This window comes from Tursiops truncatus, chromosome 10 (genome assembly GCF_011762595.2).
Source record: "Tursiops truncatus isolate mTurTru1 chromosome 10, mTurTru1.mat.Y, whole genome shotgun sequence".
NCBI classification, from domain to species: domain Eukaryota; kingdom Metazoa; phylum Chordata; class Mammalia; order Artiodactyla; family Delphinidae; genus Tursiops; species Tursiops truncatus.
The window spans coordinates 66,255,463-66,280,282 of NC_047043.1; the positions used below are offsets into that span (position 1 = coordinate 66,255,463).

The following is a 24,820-nucleotide window of genomic DNA, read 5'->3' on the forward strand; positions in this document are numbered from 1 at the left end:
GCTGTGTCCGGATCAAGTGTCCACCCATCCATGGGACAGGCTGCCTGCCCGCCTCGTCCTGCCCAGCCTCTGACTCACCAGACTGGTGGCCAAATAGCTGGAATCCTACCCACACCCACTTCTTCCCTGCTCCCCTAAGGCTTACGAGAGGTTGTTAGAACTAGGACTGCCTGGGAGTTACTGACCTGGTGGCCACAACCTCTCCCAGGTCCCTGCTTCTCTTAGGTGAGTGCTCTATGGCCTCTCCCACAGCCCTCCACAGGGCAGGGCAGGGCGGGTGTGACTGACCCTTGCCCTCTGGCAGTTCAATGCCACTGGTCTGGGACGGAGGCTGGCACCCCAGAACTCTTGAACCTGCTGGGAAGGGTTTCTGCGCTATTGGGTCCTAATCTTTGGAGAGACAGATCTGGCCTTAGGAGTGCTAGCCCCCCGGGAGCCACTGCCCACTCTCCTCCATAGCTGGGGTGACTCAGCCCAGCAACCATGCCAGGTCCAAGTTAGCTGAGATGGGGGAGGAGCAGAGAGTGCTCTGGGGAGAGGAGCCCAGAAATGGGAGGGGGCAGATTCTCCTTTCACTTTCCCTTCAACCTCAGAACACACAAAAGAGCCATAGAGGGTGGAGAGCCCCTCTTCCTTGGCCAGACTGGGCAGACTGGACAGGGGCCTGGCCTGGCCCTGGTGACTGGAGAAAGGGGTGTATCTGGGGTGCAGAGAGCCGGTTTTGGTCAGGGACCGGGAGTGGGGAAATGGAGGCAGAGGGAGGTCACCAAAGGGCAATCTCAGGGTGGGGCAAGTTAGTGCTGTGCCAGCCAGGTGGGACGCAAATGTCACGGATGCCTGAGTACCCCCTCTGTGCCCTAGAACAGCCATGGCTCCAAAGCGCAAGCCCCAGGTACAGCGTGAGGGTCCTGAGAAGAAGAAGGGGCGTCAGGGGGCACAAGAGGAGGACAGTTTCCGCTCCACTGCCGAGGCCCTCCACCCACAGAGAAGCGCATAGCCTAAGTGGACCCCCTGTGCCCACTCAGCTGCAACCCTAGGACCCAGGTAAGCTGTAGTCCCCAGCCAGTCCCAGTGCCTGCTCCCTCTTGGGTACAAGTACACTCAGACCTCCTCCCCTCCCCCTTGGCTCTGGCTAAATAGCTCAAGGCTCCCAAGTAAACTGTGTTCTTCCAAGACTCCAAAGGTCAGGCAGGGCTATATCCCATCAGATCCAGGTGGGTCATGTCTGCTCTTCAGACCCCAGGACAGGCCCCTGAGCTGCTCAGTCTTCCCCCAACGACACTTAAGGCAGGGTTCCCAGACAGGGCCTCCTCTGACACCCCAGTGCAGTGTGATTCCTGTCAGCGTGCAGCCAGGTACCCCATCCCACTCAGGGGCGGCCGGAGCCAGCCTGCCCTCCACGCACCCACTCTGGCCACAGGTGCATGAAGACTACGACTGTACCCTGAACCAGACCAACACTGGGAGCAACAAAAACAAGTTCTACATCATCCAGCTGCTGGAAGAAGGTGACTGCTTTATCTGCTGGAACCGCTGGGGTCGCGTGGTGAGTACCACTCACCCACCCTGTGCCCGCATCCTCCCCACCTATCCCTGCTCAACGCATGGCCCCTGCTTCCCGGGGTCCCCACAGCTTACTCAGGCCAAAAGGCCACAGCCTCTGACTGTGCCCTGCCCCACCTCTGACATCCAGGGGCGCTCGGCACAGGGCCTGCACAGTAGAGGCCAGCAAACATTTACGGCGGGCACTGTGGTAGGCACACCTCTGAAAGCTGTTGCTTGCCGGGAGAGGTGGGCCAGTCACAACTTAGCCGCTTCATGTCACTGGAGGATGCACAGAAGGACTTTGAAAAGAAGTTTCGGGACAAGACCAAGAACAGCTGGGCAGAGCGGGACCACTTTGTGGCCCACCCCAGCAAGTATACACTTATCGAAGTACAGAGAGAGGATGAGGCCCAGGAAGCCATGGTGAAGGTGAAGTGGCCAGAGAGGGAGGGTGGGCCTGGGCCGAGGGAAGGGACAGCCACTGCCCAGCTGTATACTCTCAGGCACAGGCCTTCCTCTCTGGCCTCGGTCTGGCCAGGCCCTGCTCTAGGTGCAGGTGCCCTGCCCAGCTGCTCCTGCCCAGGTGGGCCCTCTACCCCTAGGTAGACGGAGGCCCAGTGAGGACCGTAGTTCGTGGTTCAGCAAGTGCAGCCCTGCTCCCTGGACGCAGCCACACAGAAGCTCATCACCAACATCTTCAGCAAGGACATGTTCAAGAATGCCATGGCTGGGCTTCCCTGGTGGCGCAGTGGTTGAGAGTCCGCCTGCCTATGCAGGGGACACAGGTTCGTGCCCTGGTCCAGGAAGATCCCACATGCCACGGAGTGGCTGGGCCCGTGAGCCATGGCCGCTGAGCCTGCGCGTCCGGAGCCTGTGCCCCGCAACGGGAGAGGCCACAACAGTGAGAGACCCGCATACCGCAAAAAAAAAAAAAAAAAAAAAAGAATGCCATGGCTATCATGAACCTGGGTGAGGGGGGAGGAGCCAGGAAGGGTAGCAGGGGTCTGGGGGTGGCAGGGCTGTGGGCCTGACTCCCCACTCTCCCCATCCCCCCAGATGTGAAGAAGATGCCACTGGGGAAGTTGAGCAAGCAGCAGATTTCCCGGGGTTTGGAGGCCTTGGAGGCAGTGGAGGCGGCCCTGAAAGCCCCCGCAGGTCGTGGTCTCAGCCTGGAGGAGCTGTCCTCCCACTTCTACACCATCATTCCCCACAACTTCGGCTGTAGCCAGCCCCCACCCATCAACTCCCCGGAACTTCTGCAGCCCAAGAAGGATATGCTGCTGGTGAGGGTTGGCAGGTTGCAGGCAGTGGGGTTACCAAACAGATAGATGGGGCAAGGGAGATGGGGGACAGATAGATCGACTGCGATGGGCAGGCCGAAGGACAGGGAGGGGAAGGACAGACAGATAGATGGGGTGGGGCTGAATAAGGTGGGGTGGCCATGGTCCTATTTATGTGGGAGGCGGAGGGGAGGCCCAGGGTCAAGGGGACACACAAGCTGCCAGTGCCCATCCCCTTAGGTGCTGGCAGACATCGAGCTGGCCCAGACCCTGCAGGCAGCCCCCGAGGAGACAAAGAAAGTGGAGGAGGTGCCACACCCACTGGACCGAGATTACCAGCTCCTCAAGTGCCAGCTCCAGCTGCTGGACCCAAAGGTGCCTGAGTACAAGGTGGGCCGGTCCCCACAGAGGAGCCGAGCTAGCAGTGGGCACTGGCCCCTTGCCTGTCTGCCCTCCAGGTGCCCAGAAGAATCCCTTTCCTAGGGCCTTCTCTCGCTGTGTCTCCAGGGCCTGAGGAGAGCTCTGGAACTGCAGGGGACAAGTGGAGGTTAGTCCATACATTTCTTGCTCTTGGCACCCAGTTTCTTCTCTCCCCGCAGGTGATACATCCCTGCTTGGAAAAGACTGGCAGCAAGTACAGTTGCCCTGCTCTTCAACATAGTTGGACAGTGAACCGAGAAGGGGAGGTGAGGAAGATTCCCTCCCCACCATCACTACCTTGTCCCTTAGGGAGATGATCTTGGCTTATCTTCCCTTTAGCGAGTTGGCTGAGAAACTCTGACCAGTTTCCACCAGGCCTAGGTCTTGTGCATGTGTGCATGAGTATGTGAGTGACTAGGGAACCCTTGGCCTTGGTCATACCCTCTGATGGCAGATAGAAACACCTGAGCTTGGGTGGCATGACTCTCCTGGTTCCCATCTCCCCCCCTAGGGAGATCAGTTCCAGGCCCATGACAAGCTGGGTAATCGGAAGCTACTGTGGCATGGCACCAACGTGGCTGTGGTGGCCGCCATCCTCACCAGTGGGCTTCGCATCAGGCCACATTCTGGTGGCCGTGTTGGCAAAGGCATCTACTTTGCCTCGGAGAACAGCAAGTCAGATGGCTATGGTGAGGTGTCCCTCAGAGCCAAGCCCTGAGTGGGTATGGGGACACTAAGGAGCATGGGGCCCATTACTTGTCCCACCTGCAGTGGATCCAGGAGAGGACCCCTTGGATAGTTACTGACTAGAGAGCTCTGTGGGGCATCCTGGGGGTTGGGGGACTCAAAGGAGGCATCTGCTGGTCAGCGACAGCTTCCTGGAGAAGGCGATGCAGATGGGATGAGTGTGCCAACCTGACCTGGGAGGGGGTGAAAGAGGAGCCTTCAAGGTAAAGCAGCCAAGGAGTGGCACGAAGCCTGGGAGGCTGCGGCAGGTCAGCACCTCCAGGCACGGCCTGATGACAAAGCTTAGAGCAAATGCCTAGTGTGGGTGTGGGGCTTGGGGGCCCAGGAGGATCAAGCGAGCCTTATTCAGAAAGTGATGGGGAGTACAGTTGAACGTGGCTGCAGCCGTTGGGAGGGTGGCAAAGGCCAGAGGCTGCAGGAAGGCTGTGTTCCCATCCAGGCCAAATGTGATGGGCCCCCAGCCCAGGGCAATGGAGGCGGAGGAGAGAATCCATGAGAGGAGTATGTGGGAGGTGGGATGGGCAGCATTGTGGGAAAGGGTCGAGGGTGTCTCTAATGACCCCCAAGTTTCTGTCCAGGGGTGTCCTCACTGAGGTGACCTGCCCCTACTGGCTTCTCAGCCCAGGTTGACCTCATTATTGGAGACCACTGCCCTCCGCCACTCAAGAGACCAAGGTCGGAGGATTCACCCAAGTGCAGATGGAGCTGAAGGTTGCTCAAGGCCAAGGCGTCCACTAGGAGGGCAGAGGAGCCTAAGAAGAAGTGGAGGGTGGCCTCAGGAGAGCATTGCAAGGGGGTCTCAGGGTAGAGGGTGAAGGATGCCGTGGCAAAATCAGCAGAGCAGGCCTGAAAAGCCCCCACCCCAGATATGGTCACTGGAAGGCCATTACTGACCTTGGTGAGGGTGGCAGACGCCTGGACTCTGGGAGTTGAGCAATGGAGGAGAGAGTGGGGAGGGAGCACAGCCAGGACAAGGGGCCTGGAGAAATGGTTGGAGGAAGGATGGAAGAAAGATGGGTACTTTTCTGGGCCGGGGCAGCAAAGCCAAAGGAGATAACAGTGCAGCAGAGAGGAGCCCAGGGAGTCAGGCAGAGAGCCGGTCTGCCTACCCTGAGCCTCCCTGTGTCCCCCAGTTACTGGCATGTCCTGCGGGGCCCATGACATTGGCTACATGTTCCTGGGTGAGGTGGCAGTGCGCAGAGAGTACCGCATCACCGTCTATGAGCCCAGCTTGAAGCAGCACCCCCCTGGCTTCGACAGTGTCATTACCCGTGGCCACACAGAGCCAGGTGAATCCCATGAAGCTGGACAGGCCTAAGGATAGAGGTGAGGCTGAGATAGAGCAGGATGCTTTCAGGGAGGAGGTGAGCAAGGAAGGGGCTTGTGAGGAAGGACGAAAAGAAGCAGGATTCTTCAATGCAGTCATTCACTTTATCATTCAACAAACATTCACTGATTCAACAAATCTTTCCTGGGCATCCAGGAGAGCTTCAAAGAAGAGGTGTCATTGACTGAGCATTGAAAGATGAGCAGGCATTTCCCAGGCAGAGAAATGGGGGAGGAGATTCCAGGCAGAAGGCCCAGCCTATGCAGCGGTTTGGAGTTTGGCAAGGTGGGAATGAGTGGGCACTCCCTGTGGTAGAAGTAGAGAGCACAGGGGGTAGGACTTACCGGTAAAGCCAAGGACCAGTGACCCTTGGGTCATTCATGGCCCTTGCTGTGCCCTGCAGTTCCAACCCAGGACACCAAGCTAGAGCTGGATGGCCAGCAAGTGGTGGTGCCCCAGGGCCAGCCCATGCCCTGCCCAGAGTTCAGCAGCTCCAGCTTCTTCCAGAGTGAGTATCTCATCTACCAGGAGAGTCAGTGCCGCCTATGCTACCTGCTGGAGGTTCGCCTCTGAGCTGTCTGCCCGACCCGCCTCCCGTCCACCGCCAGGAGCTAGACCATCATCCTCAATCTTCCTCCCATCCCTGGTGCCCCCATATCACCCCTTCTTGCTCTCAAATCTCCCTCCTGTGTCCAGACAGTGATCCCCTCTCCCTCTAATCCTTGTGGTCCTGGCATGGCTGTGGCCTCAGTCTCGTCTCCTAAGGTGATGGGTGTGATGGATTGGCATTATTACTGGGACACGGATACAGCAGCCTATTCAAGCCTGTGTAGTTAGAGGGGCACAGGCTGAGAGTGGGCGGGTCCCACAACCCCCCGGGCCATCCACCCTGGCCCAGACTGTCCATCCGAGAGAGGCGTGATCACCGAGGTGGGCTGAACTTCAGACATGCACAGGCAAGTGCACATTGTATTGGCTCACCCCCCTGACCTCTGCCTGTGCCAAAGCTGCACCAGGCCTGGGCCTTCTTGCTTTCCACAGTGACCCACCACACCACATAGCAGTTCCAGCCCCACTCCAGGGAGTGACCACTCACACGGAGGACGTGGGTTGTACACACACTCCCACCCACCCTGGTCAGTCTACATTGGTCACTGCAACGACTGGCCTCCTCTGATCATTGAGCCTCCAAAAGGGACCGTCCCCATCAACTCAGAACTGTTGGTCATGTGGGGACCCACCTGGTGATTCTGTCCTTTAGCCCAGACGTGGCCAGGCAAATCAAGCATTCCTTGTGTCTTGGCACCAAACACCCATGTGTGTCTTCTATGTGAATATCATAAATGAATTGAGAATATCTGCAAGGGGTGCAGCCCTGCTGTCATGAAAGAATGCTAGTTATCACCCCAGGCTACCCTGTCCACAAACAAGGGGTGCAGATGCTAGACAGCAGGTCAGGGTCCAGTGCAGTGTCACACACCACATTTAGTTGTCGTGTCTCTTTGGTCTCCTTTCATCTGAAACCATTCTTCAGCCTTTTTTTTTTTCCTTCATAACTTAGACACTCTTGACACTACTGAAGAGTACAGGCCAGTTGTTTTAGACTGTCTCTCAGTTCGGGTTTGTCTGATGTTTTGCAGTGATTAGATTCAGGCATTGCAGTTTGGGCAGGAACATTACATGAATGCTGTGTCCTCGGTGCACTGTATCAGGAGGGACATGTCCCATTCTTGGTGATGTAAATTTGGTTGCTCAAGGTCGTGTCCACCAGGTTTCTCCACTGGGAAGTTACCATTTCCCCCATTTTTAATTAATCAGTAATCTGTGGGGAAATATTTTGAGGTGTAAATGTTCCATTCCTCATCAACTTTCACCCACTAGCTTTAAAATCCAATGATGATTTTTACCTGAAATCGATGACTTGAATCAATTTTTGCTAAGATGGTTGCAAATGATAGTTAAATAATTTAATTCCATCATTTCTTCTATATTTATTAATAATAGCCCCCTTTGTTTATTATCAGTATGGATTTGTGGGTTCCTATTTTATGCAATGGGTTATAATCCATTACTGTTATTATTTTGATCCTCAAATTGTCCCAGCTTTGGCCAGCAGAAGGTCCTTTAAGCTGACTCCTGTGTCTACATCATTTTATGAGCACTTCCTTATGTTCTGGTATCACACGATGTTCCAGGCTCATCTTGCACAAACCTAGAATCAGCCATTTCTCCAAGGAGCCCTGGTTCCCTAGAGCAGGAAACGGTATTTAGAATCCAAGATCTGGGCAGTAGGTATGCTCTTTGGTACTGGGTGTCATTGCTTTTCAGTCCCAGTAGCAGAGAGGGCTAGGAAATATGTATATGTAAATAAACACATCTATCTGTGTCTGTTTCTCCAATTCCAATCCAACACCATATGGTCTCTCCATTCTTCCCCATATCCATGATTTTACTCCCTTCTCCAACTGTCAGAACTTTGGTTCTCATCAACATCAGTATATTTACTTATTTGCTCAATCCCACACAAAAAGCAGTTTCAGAATTGCTACACCCAATACCATTGTGAAAAACAAACTTTCTAATTAGAGCTCAAGATTTACTGAATCATTCAAGATTATCTTTTTGTCTTTAGACTGAGGGTCAATGGTCAAAGCAACAATTTGAACACAGGTTCAAATGTTACTTGGATTAGTTATTTATTTCCCTTCAGTGTGGTTATACTATTCATTTGAAATGCTGGTAGGTTCATTTGCTTCTATTTATATTCACTTTTAGGGTTTTTCTCATCTTTGTTGATTTATTTTTTTCAACATGTAGAGCATTAACATGGTCCTCAAAAGTCCAATCTATCCAAATCTATGCTCAGAAGAGTGTCCTCCTAGCCCTCTCACTCCATGCCCACCCACCTGCTGTAGTTTCTGGTTTATCCTTCCTGCATTTCTTTGGAAAAAAAACAAAAAACAAAAACAGACGAACTACAAAGTGTTTTGTGTGTGTGGTTTTTTTTTTTTGGCCGCGCGGCATGCAGGATCTTCCCCAGCCAGGGATCAAACCCACACCCCCTGCAGTGGAAGCATGTAGTCTTAACCACTGGACCGCCAGGGAGGTCGCAAAGTGTTTTTTTTGTTTTTAATAAATTTATTTATTTTATTTATTTATTTTTGGCTGCATTGGGTCTTCATTGCTGCACGCGGGCTTTCTTTAGTTGCGGTGAGCGGGGGCTACTTTTCGTTGTGGTGAGCGGGCTTCTCGTTGCGGTGGCTTCTCTTGTTGTGGAGCACGGGCTCTAGGCATGCGGGCTTCGGTAGTTGTGGCACACAGGCTCAGTAGTTGTGGTGTGCGGACTCAGTAGTTGTGGCACATGGGCTTAGTTGCTTCACAGCATGTGGGATCTTCCTGGACCAGGGCTTGAACCTATATCCCCTGCAATGGCAGGCGGATTCTCAACCACTGCACCACCAGAGAAGCCCTTGTTTTGTTTTTATTTATTTAATTAATTTTTGGCTGCATTGGGTCTTTGTTGCTGCGCGCGGGCTTTCTCTAGTTGCAGCGAGTGGGGGCTACTCTTCGTTGCAGCATGCGTGCCCCTCACTGTGGTGGCTTCTCGTTGCGAAGCATGGGCTCTAGGCGCGCGGGCTTCAGTAGTTGTGGCATGTGGGGTCAGTAGTTAGTTGTTGTGGCTCATGGGCTCTAGAGCGCAGGCTCAGTATTTGTGGGCACATGGGCTTAGTTGCTTCACGGCATGTGGGATCTTCCCAGACCAGGGCTCGAACCCGTGTCCCCTGCATTGGCAGGCAGATTCCTAACCACTGCACCACCAGGGAAGTCCCTCCCAAAGTGTTTTAATTGCTAATTTAGTTGAATGATTTTGCAGGGAGCATGCACTCTCCAACCCACCATAGTCCCCATCCCTCCCTATTGCCTTCTCCAGTCGCCTGTTCTCATTTGCTTTCCCACCTGGCCCTGCTGAGCCCTCCCCAGACCTTGGTGGCTTGGAGGCTGCCCCAGGCCTGCAGGCCTAACTGGGCAGTGAGAAAGCCAATGCTCTCTCCTTCTTCTGAACCAAGACCTCAAGAAGCCAGCTTCACCTCCTGGAGGCAAATGCCCACATTCAAGTTGTGGTCAAGTACAGGAAGTGGTGCCTGTGTGGACAGAGCTTAGGAAGCAGGCGACCTGGTTTCCAGGTATAACTTGGCTGTGTAATCCAGAACACATTCCTTCCCTCTCTGAGCACCAGTTTTCTCATCTGAATAATAGAGAATTGGACCGGGGCCCTTCGAATTCCAGCAACAGGTGACTCAAATCCAGAGGTTCATGCCCTGTTGTCTGCCACCCAGATCTGTGCTGATGCGGACTGCGTGCCTATGAGGGGTTCTAGGGGCACAGGAACAAGCAAGACACAGACAAGGTCCCTGCTCTCAAGGGGCTTGCATTCTAATAAAACAGGATCTAAACAAGTATGTGCATAGATATGAAATACAATATCAGGTAGGAAAAGTACCAGAAAGAAAAATAAAGCAGGGTTAAAGGAGTAGTGATGGGAAAGTGGAACAGTTTTAGAAAAGATGGTCATTGAAGGCAGAGACCTGAATTAGGTGAGGAAGCAAGCCATGGAGAGACCTGGGGCAAGGGTGTTCTGACAGAGGAAACAGCACATGCAAAGATCCTGAGGTGGAAACCAGTTTGACATGTGGGAGGACAAGCATGAAGACTGTACGGCTGGAAGTATGGGAGGCAAGGAGGAGGCAGGTGAGGTCAGAGAGGTGGGGAGAAGGCCATCTCAGCAAAGAGGAGGTGAGATTCTATTTTGATGATGGGAAGTTCTTGGAAGGATGAGTGCAGGATCATGACCTGATCTCATTTGTCTTTAGAGGGATCCACTTCAGCCAGCTGTGTAGAGAGTGGATCTATGGTGTCAGTCAAGATCCAATCAACAAAAGAGAAATCACTCTATGTATTCCAGACAAGAGGAATTTGATACAGGGAAGGAATTGAACTACCAAAGGGGCTGGTAAGTCAACCCTGGGATTAGCAACAGCAGGAAGTTGCTACCACTCTTAGGCTGGACGAATGATGGTATTCCAATGCCCAGAGGCCAGGGTCACCCAGCAGGCACCAGAACCCCAGAGGGGACTGCCTGAAGGGAGCCAGGGCTATGGAGAGAGAATGTCCTCCACAGAGGCAGATCCAGAGGTAGATCCAGGCTGAGCATGAAAGGGAAGATACCCTGGCTTCTTCCCTCCTGCCACCCTCCAGCTTTCGGCTGGTAACTTCCATTGGCTGAATTTACCCAAAAACCAAATGACAAAGGAGCCTGGGAAATCAGTTTCTTAGAAGGCAGAGCAGTGCTGTGAAAGATGGGAATGGATCTAAGGGCAAACAGACAAATGACCAGCACAAGGTGCAGAAGCGGAGGCCAGGACAGATCTGAAATGGTCCAGGTGAGGGGTGATAGTGGCTGGGAGCATGGTAGTGGTGGTGAGAAATGGCTGGATTCAGACACGATGGATTGGATGTGGTGCGTGGAGGAAACGGAGGTGTCAATGGAAACTTCTGAGATGGCATTTACTAATGGGGGAAGACTCTCTGGAGCAGTTTGGGGTGGGGGGTCATAAGTCAAGTCCTGTTTTGGGGCATAGGACTTTTGAGATGCCCAGTTGACCCTGTACTGGGGGTGATGTTGAAGACTGGGGTTCAAGGGAGAGGAAGGAGCTTCAGACACAAAGGCAAGCCATCAAGGTATACATGGGGTTTTGCTATGGGACTGGGTGACACCACCTGGGGGGCATATGCCCCATTGGAGTCACATGGCTTTCCCTGAGCCAATACCTTGGTGGTGGGGGGTGCAACACACTGACTGGCCAGGACTGGGTTTCATGCCTAGTCAGGAATGTGATATGAAAGGTGAGGGTCTTGCTCACCCAAACCACATGTCCTGAGTTGCGGAGAGGTGGCTTCCTAAAGAAAACTCAGAGTATGCTTAGCAGAAGGGGACTTGTTTCCTAACAGCAAAAACAAAACAAAACAAACAGCAGTTGCTCCCTAAGGGTTCCTCTCATTAATTCCACAGTGTCTTGAAGCACCTATTCTGTGCCAAGCTAATACCAGCTAAGCAACCTACTATGTGCCAAGTCCTGTGCTTTTCCCCTCACTTTACCTAGAGAACTAGCCCTACTGAGGACGAGAGGGTACCTAGGGGTCTCCCAGCTCCAGCTCTTGTCTCACTGGTACCTCAGTTTCCCCTCAGTACAAAGGCTGAATGATCCGATTAACCCCACTGATGGGGATGGCGGAAGACAGCAGATGTGGGGGGCAGCACTTCCCACCCCGGGAAAAGGCAGAATAGGATGTGGCTGACTCCAAAGCCCACACTCTAATGTCCTGAGTCTCACTCCAGCCTGTGCCTGCTCTGGGCCCCCCTCCCGAAGCACCCACAGCACTTCCACAGCACAGCCTTCAGCCTCCAGCTGGCAGCTGCTAGGACCCAGGGGGCCGGTGCCAGGCCCTGCCCCTCCCTTGCCAGCTCTGTGTATCTCCAAAGGGCAGCATCAAAGTGACAGCCAGTACCATCTCCAGCAGGGGCTGAGTTGCTGGGGTGGAGGAGAGAACCACAGTCCCAGCCTTGCACACTTCCATGGGGCCGGCCAAGCCCCCAAGAGAATGGCAGCCTGGGTGTCTGAGCCAGCACCTGGGCAGCCTGTGAGGTGAGAGGCTAGAGGAGCAACGGACGGGTGATGGGAATGGGGCCGGGGGTGGCGAGGGGCAGGCGGGGGAAGCTCCATTTCGCTCTCTGCATCCCAGCACAGGGTGAAGCCTGAGGGCACGAATGGCCAACGCCACAGGGCTGAACGCACCAGAAGTCGCAGCCTCGATGGGGTTGATCCTGGCGGCTGTCGTGGAGGCGGCAGCACTGCTGGGCAACGGCGCACTGCTGGTTGTGGTGCTGCGCACGCCGGGACTACGCGACGCGCTCTACCTCGTGCACCTGTGCGTAGTGGACCTGCTGGCTGCCGGCTCCATCATGCCGCTGGGCCTGCTGGCCGCTCCGCCGCCGGGGCTGGGCCGCGTGCGCCTGGGCCCCGCGCCCTGCCGCGCGGCACGCTTCCTCTCGGCGGCGCTGCTGCCCGCCTGTACGCTCGGCGTGGCGGCGCTCGGCCTGGCGCGCTACCGCCTCATAGTGCACCCGCTGCGGCCCGGCGCGCGGCCTCCGCCCACCCTCGTGCTCACCGCCGTGTGGGCGGCGGCGGGGCTGCTGGGCGCGCTCTCCTTGCTCGGGCCGCCGCCCGCACCGCCCCCTGCCCCGGCTCGCTGCTCTGTCCTGGCAGGGGGCCTCGAGCCCTTCCGGCCGCTCTGGGCGCTGCTGGCCTTCGCGCTGCCCGCCCTCCTGCTGCTCGGAGCGTACGGCGGCATCTTCCTCGTGGCGCGCCGCGCTGCCCTGCGGCCCCCGCGGCCCGCGCGCGGGTCCCGGCCGCGCTCCGACTCTCTGGACAGCCGCCTCTCCATTTTGCCGCCCCTTCGGCCTCGCCCGCCCTGGGGCAAAGCAGCCCTGGCCCCGGCGCTGGCCGTGGGCCAGTTCGCAGCCTGCTGGCTGCCTTACGGCTGTGCGTGCTTAGCGCCCGCTGCCCAGGCCGCCGCGGCCGAGGCGGCCGTCACCTGGGTAGCCTACACGGCCTTCGCGGCTCACCCCTTCCTGTACGGCCTGCTGCAGCGCCCTGTACGCCGGACGCTGGGCCGTCTCGCCCGACGAGCGCTACCCCGGCCCCCGCGGTCCTGCACTTCGCGGGCCTGGCACCCGCGGGCCCTCCTGCAGCACCTCCATAGACCTCCAGAGGGCCCTGTCCTAGGCCCTTCTGAGGCACCAGAACAAGCCCGGGATTTGGCAGGAAGGGAGAGCCTGAGCATGCCAGAGGCCACGTGAGAGATGTCTCCCAAGGTGAGCCGGGACTGGAGAAAGCAGGGTGGTATCACAAAGGGCCCATCCAGCCTCCAGCACAGCTTATGGCAGGTAGCCTGCCTGCACTTCTGGCTCTGGAATGGGAGAAAGGGGACCTGCAGCCAAGTGAGGCCCAGAGGCTTCTGGGAGCTAGGAATCCTGAGTTCTGGGCCCAACTCTGCATGGCCTTGTACACAGACCTACCCTTCACTAGGTATCAGTTTTCCCATCTGTACCCTGGACCATCTCTAAGGGCTTCTCCAGCTTGGGTGATCTGGACACTCATGGGTGATCCCCAGGCCAAGGAAGAAGCAGAGGTGGGCAGGATCACAGAAGGCCCTAATGGCTCACAGCCAAAGGGAATGGGCCAGGTAGGGCAGGGTCTGGGTTACAGCCACAGCAGGAGGAACCAGTGAAGGGACATTCAGAAAGACCTCCTGCACATCTGCACCAAGGAGAGGCTGGACAAAACTACTGGAACTCCTCCATCAGCTTCTAAAAATGCCCAGAAAACAACTGGATCGCTTTGGTGCCAGAGGCAGGAGGCTGGACAACATGACCCCCCAAAGAGCCCTGAAGCCCCAGAACTGGCATGTGGAAGGGGCCGAGGCCCAGCTGGGGCTGATGGAGTCACAGATGGGGGTCCTCTGGGGTCTCAGCTACACCCGTTTTCTGGAGGTTTTGCCAATACCCACAGTGTTTCACAGCTTCCTGGTCTCTCAGAATATTTATTCAAAAACAGGAATTGAAAAAACTGTACAGAGTGTCTGCTGCTGAGAACTCGGCCCCTGCCCCCATGCCACTCCCCCAGCTGCCTGGCAGTGCCCCCTCTTCGGGCTGCCCTCTGCCAAGCCCAGCCAGTCCATTCCAGTCAAAAGGGTATCAGTGGAAGCAGCAGGAATCTGCAGGGAGGTGGGGAGAGAAGCATGGCCCCCAGCCGCCCCCAGGCCTCCTCCCTGATCCCCACAGGGGGACAGGAGGCAGGGAAGCCCTGAGGGATGGGGAGTGCATGAGTGACCCCCGCAAAGTGGGGGCACTTAGGATGCTCCCTGCATCCAAGCACAGAGCTAGAGGGGATCAAGACCCCTACCCTGGGGCTGCTGCAGCTCCCAGAACCCTGGGCCAAAAACAGCCCCCACTCCGAGAGCAGGAACTCCCACAGACCGGGGCAGGGTGGGGGGGGGGGGTGCAACCATGCATCTGGGCATTAGCGGCGTTTGGGACCGCCCCCCCCCCCCCCTCCCCGGGTGGAGTCTCCTTGGGCAGATAGTGGAGGCAGCCCCCTGCCGGCAGTCCTGCCTGCTCCCGTGCCTGTGCCTCAGCTGGCCTCAGTAGGGGGAGAATTTCTGCCGCTCAGCTTTCTTGCTCCCATTGGCCGCTGCCATCTTGGCAGTGTAGGCCGCCAAGCCCGGCGGTGGCCCTGGGGAGGCAGGTGGTAGAGCCAAGAAGGGTACAGGCTTGAGGCCGATGAAGTTGGAGAGGGAGATGGCATAGGGCGTGCCCAGCAGGCCTGGGGGAGCGGTGGGCAGGGCCGTCAGGGGTGGCGAGAAGGGGGCAGGCAGGTCTGTGGGGGCCGAGCCGGGTGTCCCCCCAGAGGTAGACTTGGCCGTTTCTAGACTGGAAAGAGGGATAGAGAGGGAAGATGAAGGGGAAGGTCGGGGGTGAGAAAGGAGGCAATGAGGGCAAATATAAGGGGTAAGATTAGATGAAAAATAGAGAGGACTTGAGAACAATGACCTGAGGTGGGTGTGTTTGAGGAGAAGATGGGAAAGGTTGGAAGAGCGCGGACGGGAAGAAAGGACAAGTAAATATAGCATTGGGTAAGGGGAGAAATGGGGAGGCCGAAGACCCAGGGAAAAGAGACAGGCTTGGAGAAACAGGACATGGGGGACAGATGTATGGGGAAGATGGGGCAACACTGAACAAGTGTGGCAAGGTTAGGGGAGGCAGAGGACAGGCCCAGGAGAAGGGAGGTCAGCTCTCCCCACCCGACCTGTGCCTTTCTCAGGCACAAAAGTCCCATGACCTGTGATACCCCACCCCATACTCACCAGGCAGTGATGAGGTACTGGGCCAGGGCGATGGACACTGGTGAACCAGTGATGGTCACGTGCCGCTCACCAGCGCCCTCTGCTTGGTTCCCGATCTTGATATGTGCCCCTGACATCTGCCGGATCTCACTGATCTTGCTGCCCTGGCGCCCAATCACGCAGCCAATCAGCTGGAGAGAGGGTGGAATTCAACCCTAGGTGAGGCCCAGACGCCCCAGGCCCCCCTACCCACCCTCAAACTACCCCATCCCGTGCTCACGTCGTTGGGAACCAAGAACTCCTGTGAGCTGGTCTGTGTGCCAGGATCCAGTCCTGCTGCGGGGAGAAGAGGGATTGGGCATGAGTCTGGACCTTTGCTGCCTCCCCATGTCCTTTCCAGAGGGGCTACCTGGCCCCTTGGGATCTGCCCCTGCTTCCTTCTGCAGGGACTGCTCACCTGGCACCATGCTGGGTGAGGCGAAGGGGACTGCGTGGCCCGAGAGCTGCTGGAGCTTGGTGACCTGTGCCAAGAAGAAGGGTCAGGAGTCAGAGGAGGCTCAGTTCAGGAAGGGGTGCCTTGGGCTGCGGTCACTCACCTCAGCTGAGGTCACAGCCCCATACTGACCCTGGACGGAGAAGCCCTGTGGGGACAAAGTGGGTAAAAGGGGGTTACTGTGATCAGGGCAGTTTGGCCAGAGTCACCCCTCCCCACCTCTCCCTGGACCTCCAATTCCTTCTTCCATCCCCTTCCCCGGTAACACATCCCACCCCTCCTGCTGTTCCCCCTCACCTGGTTGGTGGAGAGAAGGACAGTACCTAAGGAGAGGCTTGGATGATATGGGATAGTGGCTCCTTTGGGTGGGGACTGGAAGGCACAAAAGGGGAGGCTCTATCAGGACCTTCTCAGGCCCCCCCTGACCTCCCCAAGGGCCCTGTGTTCTCAAGGCCCTCTCTATAACCCCCAGGTAAATGCAGCCCGATATCCTGGAGCTTCTCACATCCATCCCTGCAGCCCCACTCTATCCCCACCTGGTGTCACGTGGGACTTGAGGGCCTGACAAGGCAGGCCCAGGGCCCATCCCCTGCCCTCTCTCCCTGCCCCAGGGCAGCACCTCCAGGATGACAGCACAGATCTGGCGCACACACAAGATGATGGCATCAGGCACCCCAGAGACGGTGACAGCACGCTCTGTGGAGTTGGGGAGCAGGTCCCCTGCCACCTGCACCTGGGCACCTGTAGTCTGCAAGCAGAGAACGGGGGCCACTTTCAGCTACTCCCATAACCCAGAGCATGCCTAGGCTCGGAGCTCCCCACAGGACAGGAAGCTGTAAGCCCAGGTCTCCCCTCGAAACTGAAGGGTAAGACTCTCTTGGGGTGGTACCCCTTCCCCTCACCTCTCGGATCTCCTTGATCTTGGTGCCAGCCTTCCCAATCAGCGAGCCACACTGGCTTGCAGGGATGACAAGGCGCAGGGTCACTGGAGGTCTGGAGACATTCCCCCCGTTTGCAGGAGCAGCACAGAGGTCCTGGGCAGGAAGACTGGGTTGGCTGTGCATGCCCCTACTGCTCCCCCTCCCCTGGAGCACCTTCTTGCTGGGGGATGAAGGAGGGAAGCCTGCCCGCGTCCCACTCCAATGAGAGAACCCTGTCCTCAGCTTGGCCTTCTGTCCCACCCGTAGCCATTCTGTGGAGTCAGAGTCCTGTTCCTCCCGGGGAACCACCTGTGGCCCCCAGCCCCTCAGACAGCCACAGACCTCATCCAGCTTGAAGGCAATCATGGAGACTGCATGGAAGACGGCTGCTGTAGATCCGGTGATGGTGGTGATGCGCTCAGGGCAGGAGCCCTCAGAGATGGTGATCCGGGCGCTACTCTGTGGGTGCAGGACAAGCGCCAGGCAACGGGGCTCCTTCTCTGCTTCCTGGCCAAGAACTTGCCTGCCCCTCCACTCACCAGGCCCCAGCCAAGGCTGGAAACAGCCACATTCTAGGGGCACTCACTGGTCATCCCAGATGGTGGATTCAGGGACAAGGTGAAGCAGGCATCTCCCCTCCCCTCCAAACCAGGTGCCCTGGGCTCCTCTCCCAAACTCCGTCCTCACCTGTTCCCGGATTCGCTTTACAGTCTCTCCTTTCTGCAGGAGACAAAATAGAAGGCAAAATAGAGAATGGCTCTTAGGCCAAGCAGCCGTTGATTCCTTTCCTGGACTGAGGTCTCAGGTTGAAGGGGACATACAGAACAGAACGAGGTACCTACCTTCCCAATTATGCTGCCCACTTCCTGCAAACAAGACAAGAGTGGAGTCAGCAGGGTACCAGTACCCCAGGGCCAGCGCTTGCCCCTACTTCAGGCAGGGGCTCTGCAGGAGACAGGATACCCAAGATCAAACTCCCTCCCGGAGGACCAGGTCTTGCCTCGCCTTGCACTTTGCCCCCTCCTGAGCCACAGCGAAGCACTCCCCCACAAGCACTTACTTTCCCATGCATCAGCATCCGCAGTGTGAGGGTGATGCTGAGCTCTGGCTCCTCCTCCAGCCCCGCATCTGAGCCGCTCATCCTGTCAGGCGGGGCTGGGGCCGAGGCCGCCTGGGAGTGCGTCCACGCTGTGGCCTGGCCGGCTCTGCGGGGGGCAGTGGGAGATGGGTTAGAGAAGAGCTCAGCTTTCTTTCAGGTCCCTTGCCCTTACATGGGAACCCCAGAGCCAAGCTAGATAAACTTCCAGAGCAGAGAGACAGCGTGGACCACAAGTTTCAAGTGTCACATTGACCAGTTTGCTGTGTGCAGCTCACTAGCTGTGTAAGCCTGGCTGACATATTTAACCCTTCTGAGCCTCAGCTTCCCATCTGTAAGAAGGGGATACCCAATCCAGTCCCCAGAGTTATGAGAATTAAAAGGAGATAGGTGCATATGTGATAGGCACCCAGTTTCCACAAGTATCCTTCCCTTCCCCTCGTACGTCAGGAGAATTAACTATGGGAGTCCAGAGAGGGAGCCTCCTACCTGACCTCTTGGAAGAGGGGACCGTTGTCGATTGGCCCTTGAAGGTTGGGTTAAAATCGAAACGTTACTTCAAATGGGAGGCACTTGCGCCCAGGGACCAGAGACCCTGCTGGCTAGAGCCTGGAGGAGCAGCTGGAGAGGGAGCCGGAGCAGCCACGGGAGCCATGGGAGGTCTTGAAAGGTGGGCAGAAGTGAAGGTAGTGAGGCTCCAGGAGGGTGGGCTGCATCCGTCCCCTAGAAGTCACTAAAGCAGAGGCTCCTGCGGACAGCTGTGAGCGAGGTTCATTCAGCACTGGGGGTGGGGGTGGCGGTGGGGTCTGGGGACCAGCCGTGTGCACGGTGGTTTTCTGAGCCCTCTCCTATGTGCTGAGGAGGTTAGAAGTGTCCAGGCTGGCCGTGTTCCCAGCTTGGAGCACTTTCTACTGTACCAGAAACAAATCACTTGGACTCTTGAGTCTCGGTGTTCTCACCCGTAAAATGGAGGGACTGCTTCCCCCTTGGAACTGGGTGATGGGTAAGAAAGGGATTGGGGGGCTGGGGAATGTCAAGGCCGTTAACTGATGGAAGAAGGAGGAGCTGGAGATTAGCTGCTGGGATTAGCCCAGCCGCCAGCCCTCCCCACCCGACCCCTTTTCATGCCCCAACTTAATCCTGAACCTTAATCCTGCTTGGAAATCCCTCTCCTCCAGCGGCTGCCGCCCGCCAAGGCTCTGCCTTGATGGGAAGCTCACCGGGGAACCAGAACCTGAGCAGGAAAACAGGGAGGGGACCAACTGGTGCCAAGTCTGAGCCAAGAACAAGCCCTAACCCTATGAATTCCTACTGCCTGGGAAGGGTGGGGGGGATGAGTGTGCTGGGCTCGAGCACCCCAGAGACCCCTGGGCACCTTCCTCCTCAGCCCCCTGCCCTATCCTGACTCGAGGGTCAAGGGTGTGGAGCTCTGTTCAATGCCCTCTTCAGAACCCCCCTTGCTAGCCTGAGCGTGGGCATGGAGGAGGCGAGGTGGGGCTCCCAGCCTGGCTGTCTCTGGAAGCCACTGTATGGCCTGAGATCTTTATTTCTTCATCTGTACCATGGGGGTGACAACCCTGACTCCCCAAACACCCAGTAACTGTTGCCTCCCCAGCACCTGCTCCTCCCTCCGCTTGAGTTCTGTCCATCGGCTCTCCAGAGGTCAGAGGTCAACAGTGGATGCAGGGCCTGTGCTCTGTGAGCATCCTGGCCAGCCTCATGCTGGCTGCCCTTGCTAACATTCCCCCAGCTGCCGGCAGTTCCCCCAGCAAAGCACTCGTGATGACGTGCTTAGTTTCTGTTGCCCTGGCCAGCCCGGGAGCCCCTTAGAGCAGGAGCCAAGGCTGCCACCCTCTCCTTGTGTTCCCAGAGCCAGGCTGGAGAAGTTACTCAGAACACGCTGGTTATCTGAACAGATGAATTCACCAAACAGAAGGGGAGCCTGGTGCCTAGAGAGGGTCTGTAACCTGCCCAAGGTCACAGAGAGGTGGGGCCTGGTGGGACTAGCAGGGCCCTGCCTGCTAGTGTGAGGGCCTCCTCTGTCTGGCTGTCCTGTCTGGGTCTGTCTGTCCTCTTCCAGGGGGGACAGGGGCAGCTCTTCAAAGGTGGGGAGCAGGCTTTAGTAGTCTCTCAGACCCCTGCTTGGTTGGTAGACATGGGTTGTGTTTGGAAAGGACTGTACTTGTCCAGAGCCACATCTTAAGCTCCGGAACTTTCTGGGGCTCAGGGACCTCTTTGGGGTGGTAACCAATGGGAGGCCCGACATTGTCCCCATACCATTTGCACATCAACTTTTGTGGGCAAAGGCTCCTGGGAAAATAGGGCAGAAGGGTTGGGATGTGGCCAGAACTAGGGCTCCTGCCCTGAAAAAGATACCTGGGTTTACAGCAGAGCCCCACTGCCCCAAATTCAATGGGTGACCTTGGCCAGGCCTGCACCTGACCTAGACCTCAGTTTACCTGCCTGTGCTATGTGTGTGTGTGTGTTTGCAGGAAGGGGGTGGGGGAGGGGAGTGGCTGGTCTCTCTGTGTCCTTCCTGTTTTGATAGACCCTCAAGGTCTTTCCTCTCTTTAGGGGAGAACAAGGGGTCTTGATACAGGTCTCTCTAATTATTCTCCTAGGAGCCCTAAGGACAAGCAGCCCTACTAGGCATATTGGCTCCCCTTCTACCCTTACAGGGGCTCTAGGGAGTTGCTTGCTGCTCCAGCTTGGTGGGCCCTAGGTCCCTGCTGGGCCACCCACATGGCAGCCACGCGTCATGCCACACTGACCTCCAGCTCACCTCTGGGGGTACCCAGCCCCCTCTGGTCAGCAGGGCTCCCTGGCAGGACATACCAAGCTCAGACCAGGCCTCTGACCTCGGGCGTTCCCTTCTTCTCCCCAGACCCCCTCCCCAGATCCAGTGCCCACTCCTTCTGTCTCTGGCTTCCTGCCACTCAAGCTGGAGGGGGCGGGGGGGGGGGGGGGTGACAGCTGTGTAAGCAATGGCGGCTGCCCCTTCCTGCCCCTCCCCCCCAGCTGTCTCTCTCTCATGACAGCTGCCCAATCAAAGGGCCGGGGGCTTAGCCAGCTCCCCCCCACACGCAGGGATCAAGTGTCCACCCTGGCTTTGTTCTGGAGCATGAACAATCCGGGGGAGGGGAAGGCTCCTGGGGCCAAGCAACTCAAGTGGACTGGCCCGCCCCTTGGGGGATTCCCTTGGCTCTAATAGCTAGAGTGTCTGGACCAACTAGGGCTTGTAGACCCACCTGGGCTGGAAAGAGAGAAGAGTCCAGTCTCCAAGTTCATCCCCCACCTTACATCCCCCAACGGTCCCCAACCTAACAGCCTCCTTCTATTCCTCTCCAAAAGCAGCCATGCTGGCCACACCCAGTGATGCTGGAGAATGGCTCAGGGCATCAGGCGAAGCAGGGCATGGTGGGGATGGGGTGGGGGGAGTGGACCCTGGGGCCGGAGGGGATCAGCACTGCGGGATCCTGACTCCCCTGCCCATTTCTCTGGGCATGCTCACCCTTTCTGATTAACTAGGCCTCCAGAAGAATTGCCACAGCATCCTTGGATCCATATGCCCAGCCTCTCAGCCTTACAGCCTCCCAGGATGGCCATTCATACCTACTTTATGGGAGAGTTGGGGGAGGAGGGGCCTGGAGGGGAGCAGCCTGGGGTCTATGAGCTCCAGCCTCTGCTTCCTTGACCTAGAACTGTCCTGTAGACTCAGTACTAGGCAGAGACGGGAAGCTCTGACAAGCTGGCTGGTGCCAGAAATGCTACAGCCTCCTTAGAGCATCATTAGGCAACCCCTCAAGAGTCCTCACAGCCAAGGGAAACCAAGGCAGGCCCAGGCCCAGACTGGAGTCCAGGAGAAAGGGTGCAACTTCATGGTACAGCCCCATGCACTGGTACACATCCCCTCACTGTCTCACCAAATTGAGAAAGGTCTCTAGCTTCCATTCTCCATGCTAGACTGGGTCACTTTGCTGCTCAACAGCCATCCTTGGCTCCCCAATGCCCAATGAATAAAGCCTGATCCCCATAGATGGGCACTCAAGGCCCTTCATGATCTGGTCTCTGCCAACTTCTCTTGTCTCATCTCTACCCCATCCCCCACACACACCAGACTGCAAAACACGCCTAGCACCACCAGGCCTCTGGGCCTTTGCCCAGGCTGATCCTAGCTTGAAATGCCCATCCTCCCCACTCTGTCCAAATCCTTCTGAGATGCTGCCTCCTCTGTGAAGCCCTCCCCAACCTTCCAAGTCAGATGTTATCACTCAGGCCTCTCTGCCCCTCCAAGATGCCTACAACACAAAGAAGCCCCATTTGGGCATTTCCACTACAGAGTTCCAGGAGGGCAGAAGCTCCTCCAGGAGGGCAGAAGCCAGTACCAGTCTCAGTGTGCAGGGAGAAGAAAGGGCTCACAGGGCCCAGAGGCATTAAGAGACCAGCGATGGGGCTAAGAATCCCAGAGAAGCAGTGACAGTGGGGTGAGAAGACCCAGGGCTCAGGGGACCAGCCCCACGCGAGAGTCAGGATCTGCCTGGACAGGGTTCCCAGTTCCCATTCCTTAGCACCCCCAGCCCCTGCTCCTGCTGTGTCTCTGGGTCTAGGGGCTCCCCAGGCATTATCACTGGGGTGGGGGATTTGCACTTTGAGACTTCTGGAGGCCCTGAGTGGGTTTCCCCATGGTGAAGGGGCTGAAGGAAGAACTGTGGTGTGGCATAGGTTTCACAAAATCGGGCTCAGACTGTCATAGCTGGAAGGGCCTCATCAGAGGGGAACCTGAGGCCCAGAGAGGAAGGGGCTTGTCTGTAAGGCTACATGAGAATGAGAGGCAACTGGCAGAGCTGGCAGAATCCCAGGGTCCACCTGTGCAGCTCAGAGCTCTTTCCTCAAGAGGTCAGCGCCACTAGGCAATGGGGATGGAGGCTGGAGGGGGGCAGTGATGGGAGTAGGGAGAGTGGGCAGAGCCTGTCTGGGGACACAGGGCGGGGCAAAGCCAGCCTCCCTGTGGCCTGGGCCTGCCAGGGTGTGTGGGCCGCCTGCTCCCAGCCCCCCACCCTGAGCATGCAAGAAGAACAATCCCCTTGTGTTTGGGCAGCCTGAGCCTGCATGCTGATGAAGGCTGGGGGGTGGGGGCTGGGATGGGGGCGCCTTGGAGGTTGAGGGGGTTCCAGGGCCCGGAGGGGCTAGGGGACCTTCAGATGGGAAAAGGATAGGGTCCCAGGTGCTGGCTCTGAAGCAGTGAGGGTAACCCCAGGAAAGAGTGAAGGCTGTAGTTGAGGTTTAAGGTCCTGGGGAGTCACCGGGGGTCTAAAAACTCTTTGTAGGAGAAGAGGAACCCCTGGAGACACATGCTCTATTGGTCCAGCGTGAAGGTGACCATCCTGCGCTTGGTGGGAACTAAGAGCCCACATTCTGGAAGGAGGGGATGCACCTGGCCCTGGGTGCATCCCCTTGAAGACCACTCCCCAGGGTGCTGGAGTCGGGCGGGGCACTGGGTGCTACAGGTCCCAAGATGGCGGGCCTGGGATAGGGGACTGAGGAGGCAGGCACCTCCCTCTCCTGGCGAAGCAGGCTCCAGGGCCAGGCTGAAGTGACTAGCCAGAGCCCCCGCACCTCCCAGGACTCCAGCTAAGAAGCTAGGTCAGAGCTGAGGGGCTAAAGAGCCACAGGGCACAAGGGACCACTCCGAGCCCCCAACTGTCATTTCCACACACCCCTGGCCTGGAGGTCTGTGTCTGGTGCCCTCAAGGACTGCAGAGAATGGGAAGGGGTGTGTGCTGAGCCAGGAACTGCAGGGGAATGTCAGATGGGGACAGAGATGGAGCAGAACCAGAACCCAGGGCAGGAGGTCGAGAGAAGAGCAGGTCCAAAGGACAGAAACAGCAGGTGGGATGAGGGCCTCAAATCTGGGGTCTCAGGTCCAGGAAACCCCTCCCTGGTACTGGGGGCTCCTCTAGCAGACCAGCGCCCCCCACCTGTGCAGGCCTGGGCCCGTGTGGGACAGGGAACGTGTTCCTCGCAGTCTCCCAGTCTCCCAAACCCGCGACCCCAGCCTGTGGACTCAGGCGCGGGCTCCCCGCCCCTGGCCGAACCCCCAAACTTCGCGGCCCGCGGTGCCCCGCCCGGCCCGCGCCCTACCTCGCTGGGGCTGTCCTGCGGCGGTGGCGGCGCGGCGGCTGGGCCGCTCAGTCCCACATTGTCCCCGGGAGAGGCGGCCGCTCACAACTGCGAGTGACATCAGCTGCGAACAATGAGGGGTTTGACAGGCGCGGAGCCCGGCCGGCCCGGAGCCCGGCTCCGCGCCCCCCCCCCCACCCCCGGCCCGCCCGGCCCGGCCCCTCCCCGCCCCCTCCCCGGATCCGATTACAGCGCGGCGGGCCCGCCCCAGCCGCCCCAGTGCCGCAGCCGCCCGCCCCGCCCCGCGCGCCGCGGTGCGCCCCGAGCGGCGGCCGCTTCCGGGAGGGCTGGGGCGACCCTACCCGGACGGCTCTTCCAGCCCCCGGGAGTGGGGGGCGAGGGGGTTGGTCCGGCCTGAAGCGCGGTCCCAGCCACGGTCCTTCCCGCGCCACCCGCGCCTGCGCCCCACTCCCAGTCCCTTCGCTCTGGGCCAGCCGGTCCTTCCGTCCCGGGCCGCCCGCCCGGTGACTCTGCCGAGCCCTCTGCACCCCCATCTCGGCCTCGGCCCCGCCGCCAGCGCCCGCGCTGCCCCGCTCCGGCTCGGGTCCCTCGGAGCTCAAGTTTCGACCCTCCGCCGGGTCGGGTTCCCGGCGCTCCTCGCTTCTGCGCCATCCATCCCCGCGCGGGGCTCTCGCCCACCAAGCCCCGCACCCCTCAGCCACCCCCAGCTTCCGCGAGGCCAAGCCCTCGTCCGTCCAGGACAGGTTACCGGACCAGCTGGAGGAGGCGCCTGTGAGCGGTGTGACCCTGTGCACCCGCCCCGTGATTCTCCCAGAGCTACCCCCAGAATTCCTTTTTGGGCTAGGGTCGCGAGGGTCGCGAGGGACGCGGCGCAGTTGAGTACTCGAC

At 58.0% G+C, this 24,820-nt stretch overlaps 3 protein-coding genes across 14 annotated transcripts; 2 read left to right on the forward strand and 1 right to left on the reverse strand.

Annotated features, from left to right (window-relative positions):
- Positions 1 to 203: 203 nt before the first annotated feature.
- PARP3 (poly(ADP-ribose) polymerase family member 3) lies at positions 204 to 8,301 on the forward strand. Its single transcript, XM_033865083.2, is given in 13 exon segments — positions 204 to 225; positions 867 to 974; positions 977 to 1,044; positions 1,421 to 1,550; positions 1,790 to 1,974; positions 2,148 to 2,180; positions 2,182 to 2,296; positions 2,602 to 2,828; positions 3,066 to 3,215; positions 3,425 to 3,511; positions 3,757 to 3,934; positions 5,126 to 5,281; positions 5,723 to 8,301. Coding segments are annotated over 12 exon segments (1,605 nt in total). The 5' UTR covers positions 204 to 225; positions 867 to 868; the 3' UTR covers positions 5,893 to 8,301.
- GPR62 (G protein-coupled receptor 62) lies at positions 3,372 to 16,523 on the forward strand. 5 transcript variants are annotated; one of them, XM_073811179.1, is made up of 4 exons: positions 3,372 to 3,511; positions 10,191 to 10,330; positions 12,121 to 13,252; positions 16,387 to 16,523. In XM_073811179.1, exon 3 carries the CDS (start codon positions 12,146 to 12,148, stop codon positions 13,235 to 13,237), a length of 1,092 nt encoding a protein of 363 aa, XP_073667280.1. In that variant the 5' UTR covers positions 3,372 to 3,511; positions 10,191 to 10,330; positions 12,121 to 12,145; the 3' UTR covers positions 13,238 to 13,252; positions 16,387 to 16,523. The 5 variants fall into 5 exon arrangements, with proteins under 5 accessions (XP_073667280.1, XP_019803285.1, XP_033720967.1 ...); XM_033865076.2 differs by lacking the exons at positions 3,372 to 3,511; positions 16,387 to 16,523 and adding exons at positions 5,590 to 5,604; positions 5,723 to 5,827 and having other exon boundaries at positions 12,121 to 13,961; XM_019947726.3 differs by lacking the exon at positions 16,387 to 16,523 and having other exon boundaries at positions 12,126 to 13,961.
- Positions 13,961 to 24,110, reverse strand: PCBP4 (poly(rC) binding protein 4). 8 transcript variants are annotated; one of them, XM_073811174.1, is made up of 15 exons: positions 23,933 to 24,110; positions 18,281 to 18,317; positions 17,756 to 17,900; positions 17,538 to 17,561; positions 17,383 to 17,415; positions 17,038 to 17,154; positions 16,678 to 16,809; positions 16,395 to 16,523; positions 16,073 to 16,147; positions 15,879 to 15,923; positions 15,740 to 15,803; positions 15,563 to 15,618; positions 15,304 to 15,473; positions 14,564 to 14,672; positions 13,961 to 14,154 (listed from the first exon to the last, which is right to left on the reverse strand). In XM_073811174.1, exons 1-14 carry the CDS (start codon positions 24,030 to 24,032, stop codon positions 14,606 to 14,608), a joined length of 1,194 nt encoding a protein of 397 aa, XP_073667275.1. In that variant the 5' UTR covers positions 24,033 to 24,110; the 3' UTR covers positions 13,961 to 14,154; positions 14,564 to 14,605. The 8 variants fall into 8 exon arrangements, with proteins under 8 accessions (XP_073667275.1, XP_073667273.1, XP_033720958.1 ...); XM_073811172.1 differs by having other exon boundaries at positions 14,564 to 14,869; positions 23,933 to 24,109; XM_033865067.2 differs by having other exon boundaries at positions 13,961 to 14,672; positions 15,563 to 15,615; positions 23,933 to 24,109.
- Positions 24,111 to 24,820: the final 710 nt, after the last annotated feature.

What these genes read in the sequence shown, in the direction of transcription:
- GPR62 (XM_073811179.1), top strand. Translation starts at nt 12,146, where the DNA reads ATGGCCAACGCCACAGGGCTGAACGCACCAGAAGTCGCAGCCTCGATG.
- PCBP4 (XM_073811172.1), bottom strand. Translation starts at nt 24,032, where the DNA reads ATGTCACTCGCAGTTGTGAGCGGCCGCCTCTCCCGGGGACAATGTGGG. An exon ending in TCTGTGCTGTCATCCTGGAG is followed by an intron (nt 16,148 to 16,394) that starts GTGCTGCCCTGG and finishes TGTGCCTTCCAG; the next exon opens with TCCCCACCCAAAGGAGCCAC. An exon ending in CAGTACCTCATCACTGCCTG is followed by an intron (nt 14,870 to 15,303) that starts GTGAGTATGGGG and finishes CCCTCTTTCCAG; the next exon opens with TCTAGAAACGGCCAAGTCTA.